General features: G+C 40.7%; 2 protein-coding genes across 2 annotated transcripts; one reads left to right on the top strand and one right to left on the bottom strand.

The window, feature by feature from the left end:
* The first annotated feature begins 220 nt into the window (after window positions 1-220).
* On the top strand, window positions 221-10480 carry LOC135648477 (SH3 domain-containing protein 3-like). Its single transcript, XM_065166221.1, has 10 exons — window positions 221-499; window positions 2522-2644; window positions 3062-3131; window positions 3268-3416; window positions 5074-5175; window positions 5287-5484; window positions 5570-5632; window positions 5718-5807; window positions 5880-5954; window positions 10105-10480. The coding sequence occupies exons 1-10, from the start codon at window positions 446-448 to the stop codon at window positions 10222-10224; spliced, it is 1044 nt and encodes a 347-aa protein (XP_065022293.1). The 5' UTR covers window positions 221-445; the 3' UTR covers window positions 10225-10480.
* Window positions 10481-10779: 299 nt separating this feature from the next.
* LOC135648287 (putative pentatricopeptide repeat-containing protein At5g37570) lies at window positions 10780-13170 on the bottom strand. Its single transcript, XM_065165785.1, has one exon. It carries the CDS (start codon window positions 13130-13132, stop codon window positions 11429-11431), a length of 1704 nt encoding a protein of 567 aa, XP_065021857.1. The 5' UTR covers window positions 13133-13170; the 3' UTR covers window positions 10780-11428.
* Between the last annotated feature and the right edge of the window lie 719 nt (window positions 13171-13889).

The raw sequence follows: 13889 nt of genomic DNA, 5'->3' as shown, positions 1-13889 counted from the left end.
ACTAGATAACATCTTCCACCGTTGGAATTATTTGTCGCGAAGCAAGAGCCCTTGGATCTCAGAGCCTTTCAACGATCATTATCGAACACTATTTTCACCCCCGTCTCTCGTGATAGGCCGAGGCACCGTAGACAGGTCTTATGCGAGCTCCACAGATGTATCCATTCATCAAAAAGGTAGAAATTCGGGTCACGGAATATAAAACGTATGTTTTGTCACCGTTGTCTCGGCGTTCTTCTCCCGTGCCGATCCTTCCCTTTCTGTCTCCCCCACATCCTCCCTCGTTTCGATTTCGCTTTCGCTGGCAGATCCGAGTGATCTGAGCGCCGAGCCTCTGCCAAATCGTTGATTCATTGGGAGATTTCTGGTGCGGAGTTGCCGGCAGCAGTAGGAGCTTCCTGAGGGTACCGGTGATTGGCTTGGGATTGGGGTTTTGGGTGCAAGAATGGACGCGCTGAGGAAGCAGGCCAGCAAGCTGCGGGAGCAGGTTGCCAAGCAGGTGATGTCCATTTTTCCTCTCTTTCTGGTGCCCCATTCTTAGCTTTTCATTTCTTCTGCACGAAGATCTTGCTTATATCCGATCCATTTTCTTTCATTTCTCTTTGGATTCTGGAAATGCTAGCTCCAGTTTGGGTAAAATTAAGTTTTAATGATAAAGGGAACAATTCCCATTTGAAACTGCTGAATTGTGATTTTTTTTTTTGGTTATTGATCATGTGAATGCACTGCTCATTTGAGTGCCTCCGTAGGGGAAACTGAGTCAAATGTACAGTTAAAGGTGTAATTAAACAGCGAAAATGAACTTTCTCACCACTAAAAGGATTAGTACAACAAAGTCTCGTACAAGCACGTTTTAACTTTTAACTAAAGAAGCATCGGTACCTGCATGGGGGACTGATATGAGAGAAAACATGTGCACCGGTGCCGCAGATCTTGACACTAATATGATCGGAACAAATTGATTCTTTTAGGTATTAATGGTATAATATGCAGAATTGAATCAGAATGTATCTTACCAAGTAATTAACAAAAAAATGTACTTTATGCACTAAGTTTGATCTTCCAACACAATATCCTAGCATGTATAAAAGTTGATCAGAGTGTATGATGTAAGAATACCAGGGTTCAACTTCTTTAAACATCAGGGCAACAAGAATTTTCACAACTCAACTTTTTAGTGTCAGGGCAGCATATATCTGAATAATTTTTGTATGTTGATGTCTTAGTCAGTGCAGAAGATGTATATTTTTTGTTTCTTTGAGTTTTACACATCTGAATATCTCCTGTAGAACCACATTCTAATATAGTGTCATGCTGAAGGTACTTTGACAAAGTTCCATTTTTAGTGTGTAATGGAAATGCTGTCTTTTTGCAAATCATAGAGGAGGCTACTGCAGGTTATTGCATATGCATTGGCTGGAACTTGAACATTTGAACTGGAATACAAAAATTTTAGAAAGCCAAAGCAGGTATTTTAACTTAGAATGCCAGTGGCAGATTGTGTGTGGAATGATAACTCACATGGTATGTTTTGTCATTACACGCTATGTTGATGCCATACTAAAAAACTTGTGCCCGTGGCACATGTTGGGTAAAAAGAGAAAAATTTTGTGTGTGAGAGAGGGAAAAGAAATGGCATCCATTACTGTTAACCTTTGTCATACTCTACATTTTCCTTTATGCATCGTTCTTTTACCGATGGTCTCAAGGTTGTCCAAACAAGAATGTTGCTTTAGTTATCTGATACTGAGTGTGAATCTTTTTGGTAGATGTTCACAAAGTGTGAACATGCGTTTGTTTATATATTTTGGGCATGCTTCAGAATTAAATATATGGCCCTTTATTGAACTAAATATGTGAGGAGGACCTGTAGAACACCCTAACTAAAATGGTCTTAATTATCATGAGGCCTATTGTTATGCTGCCAGCCGTTTTATAATTCCATCTAACTACTATGTCCTATTTCAATTATTTAGAGTGAGTTGAATATGATGAATAAACAATGGAGGTCATTTATTGATGGAAAATAAGACCTTTTATAACTCATGCGGCTTTTAGAAATTCCTCCTATTAAAAGGCTCCTCTCATTTCAGAACCTATACTCTTCCTGAGTCCAAGGCAGTTTGTATAACTGACCTATTTTAAGGCATTGCTCTTATTTATTAGATTGTGTAGAAGAAGAGAAAGATTTAATCTGCTTTTCTTTGTTTGTTATCAAAACCTATCCAAATTATTTCACACAATATATGTGTCTATAGCATCCTTTATTTGTCTTTAAATTGTCTAAAGCATTCATCTTTTGTTTTTACACTGAGTAGCATAACTGGATATTGTTATTTATATATTTTCTTGCCATTAGCTTGTTATCTTTTACAAGTATTTGCATATATAATTTTAATTATAGAATAGTTATTAAAATTTTCTTTACAACTCTTCTATTGTTGGAGTTGCATGTGGTTAATGAGGTTTTATATTTTATTGATCCTACATGTTTATAATTTTTTATTTTAATAAATCTCAGGCAGTGTTAAAGCAGTTTAGTACGAGTGGTTATGAGAGCTCTGATGTGATGGTTATTGATGAAGTTGAATTGCAGAGACATCAACAACTAGAAAAGTTATATAAGTCTACTCGTGAAGGAAGGGTAAGAAAGAATGGGCTATACTGTGTTTCTGCTCTTTGATTTTCTTCAGTGTTCATTTTTGTTGTGATGTTTGTCTTTCCAAAAGTTCCCTTGTTGTAAGTAGTCCATAATCACGTTTCTCGTATATTCATTCTGCATTGCACTTTCAGCGTTTTAGATAAGGAAATTTCCTGAGCATAAAAGTATTTTCACAAAGAATGTAACATTCATATATCCTACATCTTAGGATGCATGTGACTGTTTACTTTTTGGCCAGACTATTTCCATGAATATGCATAGTTGTCAAAAGACCAGTGTACATATTCTGTTTTGCATAATCTTCAAGATGTACCATTCTTGTCTTGTTATCGTGGGATAGGAAGTTGAATGTCGATGACAAATGAGGTTGTCAGACTCGAATTTCTTTTTTGGTTTCAGGATTTTCAGAAAGATATTGCTCGTGCAGCTGAAGTCTATGCATCGATAGGGCATAAACACATTGAAATTGGTAATATTTTTTACTTTTCTTACATTTTTGTCCTTCGTGATAGTTTTATAGTTTGTTATCTTAATTATGTTTTGGCATAATGAGCAGTCAAATGATTTCAGACATGCATGCACTTATCTAAAGTTTTTTTGTTAAGGGACAAAACTGTCAGAAGATTGCTATAGATATGGAGGTGAGAATCATGCTAGCGGTGCAATTTTAGCCAAAGCAGCAGCTTTATATGGTGGTTCACTAAGAAATGTCACGAAGGAGCATGAAGATTTTGGTTCCTTTCTATCTTCACAGGTTCGTTATATCTGATCCCAAATGAGTATAAGGAAATATTTGAACTTATAGCATGAATTGAGAATCTGGTATGTCCATGAGATTTTTTCTGCTACTTAGCTTTTAAGCATATGACTTCTGAAGTTCTCAGAGTTGTTAGAATCATTTACCATTTCTTGATATCAGAACTTTGTCATGTGATATTGGTTAAGTGACATGGTATCTTGTCTTGATTTCCCAAATATTCCCAATTTGGGGTAATAAGGCCCTCTTGTTTTGAGCTATGTCTCAGTAAATTTTCATCTATGTTGTAGCTTACATAATATTTGGAAACATTTGTTATTCATAAAATATTGGATTTGAAGACCAAGCAAAAAAGTTAGGTTTTTTGGAGCTTGTCTCATGTCTTATGTCAAAATACACCTGTTTAGGTTTCATATGGCTTTTGTCTCTGGTCATTTTTTGTGGTACCAATTTTTCATCCTTCTGTGATCTCTCAGTTTGCTCTTTTCTGTTTTCATTGTCTACTAGAAGATTCCTATCATTTCATTGTTTATGAGAAAGAAGCTAATGGGATGGCTTAGCTTTTTCTTTAATATTGGTATTTCTATCAGCTGTCAAAGTAGTTCTTTCAGTCCTCATATAAGAGCGTAAATATTTTTCTCATTGTAATTGTAGGCTTTTTGTTGAAAATTTTTCTTATTGCTGATCTAGTCCTGAGAGTAGAAGCTAATATATATATTTACAAGCATATTCAACTTATTGTTGTAACAGATAAAGGATCATATTCATTCAAGTTAAGAGTTGTAACAAGCTGAAAGTGTGTTGAACATGTTTTTACCTTGCAATTATATAGTTCCTACCAACATTTCTGATACACTTCAAACATCACAGTGAGAAGGGTGACATTGTGATTTCATTATCTGACGGTCCAAGATGTCACTCGAATATGTAACTAAAACATTTATTTGCCTTGTTAAGTTTCTAAAATACTTTTATTTAACAAAAAGAAAAGCAAAATGCCCTCTCTGTGGAATGCACAATTATTAAAATGGGAAACCAACATAACTTTCTTTATTGGTGTAAATGTGTCTAACATATGCACTAGTATACATTTTGGAGACAGAAAACAAAAAGGGTTGGGGGGAAATACATCGAGAAAGAGAAGTTGGATTTAGATTTACAGGATTTGGTGGTGGACCTGCTTGATGAAGATCAAGTGATGGAGATTCAACAGTGCATGCTTTCCAAGATGCTGAACTTTCTAAATTGTCTAAGACCAGTTTGCCCATCAGATCTGAATGCAAATCTTTTTTCTTTAATAATGGTTTTCTTCTGCATCTTTCATCGTCTTCTTTGCCTAATTAGCTAATTTTCGAGTTTACATTAGTGTAGCAAGGATACATTTTGTTGCATTTTGAGATAAGTTATTTTCTGTGAGTCAAGCACCATCACTGGTACCATAAATATTAAATGATAATCGCTATGTTGCTACATGTTCTTTGATAGTTTTCCCATCTTGAAGAAAGCTATTTCTTACCTTACAATGCATGGTATGATCTTAATCCAAGGTGACCTATGTTTTTTCTTTTTCTTTCATCAAATTTCTCAAGCGGCACTGCAGCATATCTTTCCTAATATGAGGAACATGTCTGATTTAAATTGTTTGATTGCTCAGATTATAGAACCATTAAAAGCAATGGCTACTGGTGCTCCACTGGAAGACGCTCGTGGTCTTGCTCAACGTTATAGTCGCTTGAGACATGAGGCTGAGACCCTGGTAAGGACTTGTTTGGTTCTCTGTCGGTGACATTATGTAGATCATGTATTTAGATATATGCATCAGGTTTATTCGCTTCTGTAGTTTCTGTTAACACTGAAACTTAAACAGGCAGCAGAAATTTCGAGAAGGCACTCTCGAGTAAGAGAATCTCCCATTCTGGAAAATACTGCAAAACTTCAAACTTCTGAAGCTAAAATGCGTGAACTGAAAGCAAACATGGCAGTTTTGGGAAAGGAAGCGGCTGCTGCATTAGCTGCTGTCGAATCACAACAGCAAAGACAGACATTTCAGCGTATACTTAACATGGTATGACCTTGTGATAAAAATAATGACATAACATCAAGTTATCACATTGCTCTATGTTTTATGTTGTTCATATTTACTGTTGAAGGTAGAGGCAGAAAAATCATTCCATCTAAGAGTTGCTGCTATACTTGATGATTTTGAAGCTGAGGTATCTACTTAGCATGTATACTATATAAAGCCTGTCCACTATTTGGAAGATTTGATTATTTTCAGCACTTATAAATTTTGTATAGATGGTCACTGAAAAACAACAAAAGGTGTCTGCACTTCCTTCTGTTCCTTCCCATAATCGTTCTGAGAAGGCCTTATATTTTCTTGCTGAGGTAATTTAAGATGAATTTAGCTGAGACTTTCCAATATGAGTATGTATTGATGCATATTGGTTATAATTCCAGGCTATGTATCATTTCAATGCTACTTCTGAAAAGGAATTAAGCTTGGTGGTGGGTGACTATGTTGTTGTACGGCAGGTTAGCTTTTTGGATGCATAGTAAACAGTTCTTTTCAAGTTATTATTTTATGTCAAATGATGCTTGATGTACTTGCTTGCTTGCCAGGAAAATCTTTTTGTCAGACAGTTACTCCTTTATCATGACAATAATAATTTATGACCAACAATAGAACTTTTAAGTGAATAATCAGTACAAGTGGATCAAGAAGTTGTGATGGGAAAATCATAGTGCTGAAGATCATTAGTCAGTATATTTTGTGACTTCGCAAGACAAAGTTAGAGAAGAGAAAAGAGTCTGTTGGCTTATAGGATAACATAGAAAATAACTTTGTGTCTCATCTAGTGTTTTTAATAGGTGCCCGATCACTCACTTAGGCGCTCGAGCAAGGTGAGGCCCGAGTGCCTCACACAACCTCTGAGCGAGGTGTTTTGATTAAGCACTGCCCAGGTGCTCTTGAGCCCAAGTGTCGAGCACCTCGAGCAAGCGCCCAATTGAAGAGGCAAGTTGGTACCGGGTGCAGTTTGTGCCTGGTTCAATTGAACCGGCAAGTTGGTTCAATTGAACCAACTAAAGTGCCTTAACAAAAACCCACCCCCCGGCCCAGCTTTGAAACCCTACCATCCGCAGCTCCCTCCTCTGCTGTTGCTTTTGTTCAAAGCTTCCTTCATTGTCGACACCTTTGTTCATAGTGTTAGGATCAGGAGCACTAAGAGGGGGGGTGAATTAGTGCAGCGGAAAACTTTCGACGATTAAAACTGCGTTCGTACGATAAAAGCGATTTCGATAAAAAAGCCGATTCGTAAATCACTTTAACTTGTGATCAAGCGAGATGCAGTTAAAGCGAATCTATGAAGGCAGTTTGCAGTTATGATGGAAATCAGAATGTAAGCACAAACTGAAATATGATGTTCGTACGATAAAACTGATTTACGTCTAAACGCCGATTCGGAAAATACTGAACTTTGAAACACGATCGTAAATGCGCAGAAGGCAGTAAGCTATTGAGGAGGTTTGCAGTAAAGATAATATGCTCAAAGTAAATGCAAACCGAGATTTAGAGTGGTTCGGTCAATCTTGACCTACATCCACTTTTGGCTTCCTCCACCGATGAGGTCACCGACGTCCACTAGAGGCCTTCCTTCAATAGACGAAGGCCAACCACCCTTTTACAGTTTCACTCCTTTTGACGGGCTTAGGAGACAACCCTTACAAACTTTTCTCTCCTCTCTTGAGAGATCAAAACTTGGAAGAAAAGATGGAGGAGAACTTCTAGACTTTACAACACTTTTGAGCTCTAAAATCACGGAGTAAGATCAAGCTTTCGGTGCCTTTTGGGTTGCCCTTTCATTGCTGAAAGGGTGGGGTATTTATAGGCCTCAACCCAATTTGAATTTCGAGCTCAAAACTGTCAATTCCCAGAATTCCGGGGTCTGGCGGTTGCACCGCCTGGCAGAGCTCGAAGACTGAGCCTCTAGGCGGTGCCACCTCCTGTCAGGGGCGGTGCCACCTCCTGCCAGAGCTCGGAGACTGAGCCCAGGTGGTGCCACCGCCTGACTGGGGCGGTTGCACCGCCCAGCCAGAGCTCGGAGATCGAGCTCAGGCGGTTGCACCTCTGTCAGAGGTGGTTGCACCGCCCAGCCAGAGCTCGGAGACTGAGCCCTGGGCGGTGCCACCGCCGACCCAGGCGATGCCACCTCTGGCCAAGAAATCTGGGTCCGAATGGGCTGATCCATTCGGCCCAATTTGGGTCTGTCAAGGGCCCAATTGCCCCAAGATTAAGTTAATGGGATCACCTCCCATTTCTAACTTAATCATCGTGCTAACTACGAATTTCTTAAGACATTTACTGCAACTTGCTCCGGTGCGTCAATCGCTTCTTCCAGCGAGCTTCCGACGAACTTCCGGCGAACATCCGACGAACCTTCGACGATGCTTCGGCGGACTTCCGGCAAACTCCTGGACTTGCGATGATCCACTTGGCGAGTTCCGACGAGCTTCTTTGGCAAGCTCCTGGACTTCTCGGATTTGTTCCCTCAGAACCTCCGACAACCGTCCGGACTTCCGTCGAACTCTCGAACTCCCAACGTGATCATAGTCTTGACTCCGGCGCAACTCATGCTGCATGTCTTACTTTCATCGTAGTTAATCCTGCACATGTAAAACAAAACTTCAATCGAGACAATTAATCCTAAGCAATTAACCAAGTTGTCCGGCATGTCATTGGTCCCTCGACGCTTCGTCCGATTCTTCGGCGCATCGTCCTCTCCTGCGGCTTATTGCTCAATCGGCCAGTTGACTCCGCAACTCCGATATCCTTGACACAATACCTGCTCTTCTTGGCCCGATGCCCGAGTCCACGACTCGAAGCCTTCTGTCGATACGTCGACCGATCCACCGGCCCGACGTCCAATCTTCTGACATGTTCCTCCAGCACAACATGATTTTTCCTGCTTTAATTGTCTCATCCTGATCGGAGCATCCTGCGTCACTCAAAACGCAGATTAAAACATAAGCACATATCAAGTGGTTTCATCATCAAAATACGAGATTCAACACATAGCTTCCTTCGCCCTTGTCGCCTTCGTTTGTAGCTTCGTCCGTCACCACATCCTTCGTCCACAGCTCCGATCCCCCGACCCAGCTTTGAAACCCTATGGCCGCTACTTACTCTGCCATCCTTTCCTTCCTCACCTTCCTCTATAGCTGCCGGTTACTCCTCTTCTCTTTCCCCCCACCCTTCCTCTCTATATATTTTTTTATATTTTTAATATTCTAGAGGGGCTCGGGCGTTTTGGGACTTTGGTGCCTAGTGCTTTTAAAAACTCTGATCTTATCAGATGTTATCTACAATGTTGATATTTAGACACAAACTCCAAGCCTGTTCTCAGCATATATTTCAATTTCTTGTTTGCAGGAGTTACAATCATAACCTGAAATTTGCTACTTTGCAATTAAGGCTAGGAGTTCTTATAATCTTTTTAATTTTAAGTGGGATACGGCCATATGGGAGACATATACAGAAACAATGGTCCTGGCAAGGAAGCCTTCTCAAACTTGTCTACCAGTCTATATTTATGTGAAGAGATCATAGTACATTTATAATAAGACAAAGCTAAAATCTTTCTTTCTAACACAAAACATGGTTTTTCTTTAGCATCACCGAGGGTTATTTTATTAGTCATCACTGTTCAGATTGGTTATTTGGTGCTAATTCATATCCTGATTGTGTTGTCTTGCAAAACATACATGAAATAGGACTGGCTGATCAATTGAACCATGGTATAGGTAGTTTCTGCAATGGTTTTTTTAGCGAACAGTCTCATACCATTGGCCCCCACTTTTTTCTAATTTTATATTCAACTAGCGAAGTTTTAAAATGTTCATCTTGGAGAAAATTTTTTGTCGGTGCATATCTACAATCTTATATATACCATTATTTAACTTTGTTTATATTAACTTGATTCAAAATCTAATGAGAAATTCTTGCACCCCCTCCTCTGTGTATGTGGTATACATACCATTGTACTTGCTGTATGACTATTCATATCAAATAGTTTTTTCTAGATTGTGGTGAAGGAAACAAACAGAAATAATAATCAACCATCTTCTGACATATATGATGATGTTCAGTGGTGGTATAGTTAGGCCACAATGTAGTGGGCTAAAATGGATATGATTCTTCACATACTCTCTGGGTGGTTGCACAAGCTGAGGGAAAAAATTTTATGCCTTGATATTGTGAAATTTTTTGGCTTCAATCTCTTTCTGAAACTGTTTGAATGTATTTTGAAGATCTAGTGGAATATGAACATTAGAATTAAGGAACTTAATCACTCATGTATGTTTGTGATTTGTAAAGGATCCTGATACCAATTGTTGCCAAATCTAAATATTCATCCATTAGATTGGTGGCCAAGCATCTGTTGATCATGTTTATATTATGAGATTTCTAATCATTGGATCTAATCTGTTTTGGTGTATTCTTTGTTATTTGTAATGTCTAACATCCTTTTTGACTTGAAAAGAAACCTACTCATATGCTATTTCAGGTGAGAAGCTATATGATGACTTGGTGAAGCAATTACACTCGTTGCTTCTATGTTAGAGTTGTTAGGATATCAATGTTATAGCATTGATGTTCTTTCCCGTGTCAACTTTGTGCATTCAGGTGTCTCCATCAGGATGGTCCGAAGGAGAATGCAGAGGCAAGGCAGGTTGGTTTCCATCAGCATACGTGGAGAAACGCGAAAACATCCCTCCTAACAAGGTCTTCTCCCAAGTATACTAATCTCGGATGCTGTTTCAACTTGTCGGTTGCATTCGAGAAGTTTAGTTATGACTTGAAGAATGGATCCTCATATTCGTCTGGGCTAGCCGCTAGAGACTTCCGAAAGATGTTAGCGATTCTTTTTCTGTAAGAAATGGATTATGATGATTTTATGATTCCAGTTATTTTTGTATGGGATTGAAATTTGAAGTCATAACAGTTCCTGTTGTATCAGTATTGCCATTTGAGCCTTTTGAAGAACATACATACTGATCTACTGTCGGTGTTTGATGAATAGTTGTTATTGTCCAAACCAGAAGTTACATGTGAATGCGAACTCTGTGGCTTTTGGGGATCAAATTGCTTACAAGAGACATGTTTATTTGGTGAGTAGGATTAGTTGGACTTGCTTTCATCTAACATCAAACATTTGAACTAGCATTAGTGCTCATCATTGACAAAGCGTACCTGACTTGTTCTTGATTACTGGACATATATAATGCTCTAATCTGGATAAAAGAATGTGCAATGTTGTGATGGATACTGTGAAAGTAAGGAACAAGTGAGATAATTGCATAGCAAAACATAACATATACGATTAATCTAACGCCAAGCCAAACCTTTTCCATATGAATTTAATTTGCCCATTGGCGCCTGAAAAGGGTGTATCAATTCATCTGCTACATTACTTTTTTGTAAGAGGCTCACATCTCTTTGTACATTTTAGGAACAATATTTCCTAATTAACCAATACAGTACTCAAAATCCAACTCGAGAATGTTATCACATTACAATACCTTCACGTATCAGTCATAAACTGACAGAATTCAAGCAGCCACCATTTTCCAGTACTGAGGTGAACATACATCAGCAATGCAGCAATGACAACCCATTTCAGAGACCTTATCTGCATGAACTTATAAACCCAGCATTCAATATGTGCTTTTGTGGAAGATCTCATGATCAGCAAAAATTAGTCAGCTGAGCTGATATTTTTAATAGATAGTTCTGAAGCATGTCATGGCCAGTCTTTTTTTAGCCTTCAACAGTGAATTCTTCGTGTAACCAGAACAAGGAGATTAAGGCTTGTTTTCCCAGCCACAAAGAGCTCAGACATTCCATGCAAAGCCACACAAATGCTGGTCTCACGCCAGTTTTTCTTGGACCAAGTCCTGCAAATTCCCGTACCAGAACAAATCGATACCATGAACATTGTGTCTCACGGCTAAATCCAAGTATAACCAGGCACTTTCCTGATCCCTTTTCCTCTCATCATAGTCCTTAACTCTGATACATCTGCCCACCGATCTGCCACCGCATAGATATTTGATAGCAAGACATAGTTACCTGCGTTTGTCGGCTCGATTTCAAAGAGCTTTCGAGCAATAGTTTCTCCTAGTGATATATCACCATGGAGTCTGCAAGCCCCTAATAATGCTCCCCAAGCTCCGGCATGAGGCTCCACAGGCATTGATCTGATCAGCTCATAGGCATCTGTTAATCTCCCTGCCCGTCCGAGAAGATCCACCATGCAAGCATAATGATCTGGAGATGGAACGATCAGGTGTTCATTCGTCATCAAGTCAAAATACTGTTTCCCTTCTTCGACAAGCCCAGCACGACTGCATGCTGCAAGGACTACTGTGAAAGTGATACTGTCAGGCATGAGTCCTTCCTCAAGCATCTGACGGAACAGCCCCACAGCCTTGTCTCCGGCACCATGGAGAGAATACCCTTGCATCAGAGAACAATAGGAGATTAGATCCTTGTTCGGCATTGATTCAAACAAACTGGCAGCTCTTTCCATGTTGCCGCACTTTGAGTTCATGTCTATCAAAGCAGCCAAGACATGGGCCTTGCTGAGATCGATCGAGCTCCGAGTGACATACAAGTCCACCCATTTCGCCAATGTGAGGCTACCCAACTGGGAGCATGCTGACATCAACCCAACCACCACAAATTCGTCAGGCTTGATGTTCTGATTGTACATCTCGAGAAAGATCTTCAAGGCGGCGCCTGGCTGACCATTCTGAGCGTACCCTGAGATCATTGCTGACCATGAGAACACATCCCGTTCTGGCAACTGCTCGAACAAGACCCTGGCCGATGCCAAGTCCCCAGCTTTGGCATAGCCATCAATCAACGAAGTGTAGGAGACAGCATTTCTCTCTGGCATTTTATCAAAAAATTGGCGGGCACTTACCAAATCCCCAGACTTGACGTATCCATCGATCATGGCGTTCCAAGTTACCACGTTTCTCTTCGGCATTTCGTCAAAAAGAGATCTTGCGGAGGCCAGATCGCCGGAACTCAGGTAACCAACGATCATTGCGGTCCAAGATACCTCGTTTCGATGTCGCATGGAATCGAATAGCTTCCTCGCTGCGCCAAGCTCGCGGCACTTGCCGTAGAAATCGATGAGCGCCGTCCGGACGAAGACATCGGCCTCCAGGCCGCAGCGGAGTATGGTGGCGTGGACAGAGGAGCCGAGTGAAAGGGCCACGGAATGAGAACAGGATGAGAGGAGAGAAGGGAAGGTGAATGCATCGGGAGGCAGGGGGGAGCGGCGGCGGAGGAGGTTGAATAGGGCGACAGTGGTGGGAAGGGGAGAGTGGCGGGCGTGGGCGGTAAGGAGGGCGTTCCAGACGATGAGGTTGGGGGCGGAAAGACGGTCGAAGGCGGACGAAGCGTAGGCCGGGGCGGAGAAGGCGGCGCAGAAGGAAAGGAAGCGGGTGGCAAGGACCGGGTGCTGCTCGAGGCCCTTGCGGATGATGCGGGCGTGGATCTGCTCGAGGCTGCGGAGGGAGCGGCAGGAGATGAGGAGCGCCGCGACGGAGAGTGCGGAAGACGAGGAGGGGGAGCTGAATATTGAGGCGGCAACGGCAGTGGCGGCGGCTGTGGAGGAGAAGCTGCGGAGGAGCACGCTCATAGGGCGGAGAGTAGAGGAGGGATGGGCATAGGCGGGCTTTTCATTTCTTTTGTTAGGCTGAACTCATAGGGAGGAGAGTATATATATATATATATATATATATATATATATATATATATATATATATATATATATATATATATATATATATATATATATATATACTCTACTCTACGCTCATAGGACGGAGAGTAGAGGAGGGAGAGTATATATATATATACACGAAATATATTGATATTTTCGTATCATAGTTCTAACTAAAAGTATAACTAACAAATAATTCTACAGACACATAGTACAAGGTGTTGATTTTACGTATTTGACTTGTTAATCATGTTAGGTTACAATATCCGTCGCATGTCATCAACATGTCAACCACATACTCGAGCATGCCTCATGGGTGGGTCGAGTCAATGACTATATGACACTAATGTATCAGCTCAATTATGTGGAGTCAAGTCATCGGCTCAATGTGGCCAACATGTTTGTCACATGGTTCTAGTATGTTAGAGTGATAAAGTGTCGATGTGTTGACCGTATATATCGATCACATGGCGTCAACATGTCAACCACATCTTTTTTTCCATAACACATGCCCTCTCCCACTTCTCGAGCTTGGAAGTATAGTGGAATTAGGTCGAGAAGTGGAGGGATCCTTATGGTTGATAGTGATGCTCAATGAGTCGATGATGTCGCGTGCCCGACTAGACTTCGTGTGGCGATGCCTAGTGGGCAGGCTAATTGGGCTGAGCATGGT

The sequence above is a fragment of the Musa acuminata genome, chromosome BXJ3-9 (assembly GCF_036884655.1).
Source record: "Musa acuminata AAA Group cultivar baxijiao chromosome BXJ3-9, Cavendish_Baxijiao_AAA, whole genome shotgun sequence".
NCBI classification, from domain to species: Eukaryota; Viridiplantae; Streptophyta; class Magnoliopsida; order Zingiberales; family Musaceae; genus Musa; species Musa acuminata.
Note: the sequence above shows the minus strand (reverse complement) of the source record. Positions and strands in the feature narration are given on the sequence as shown.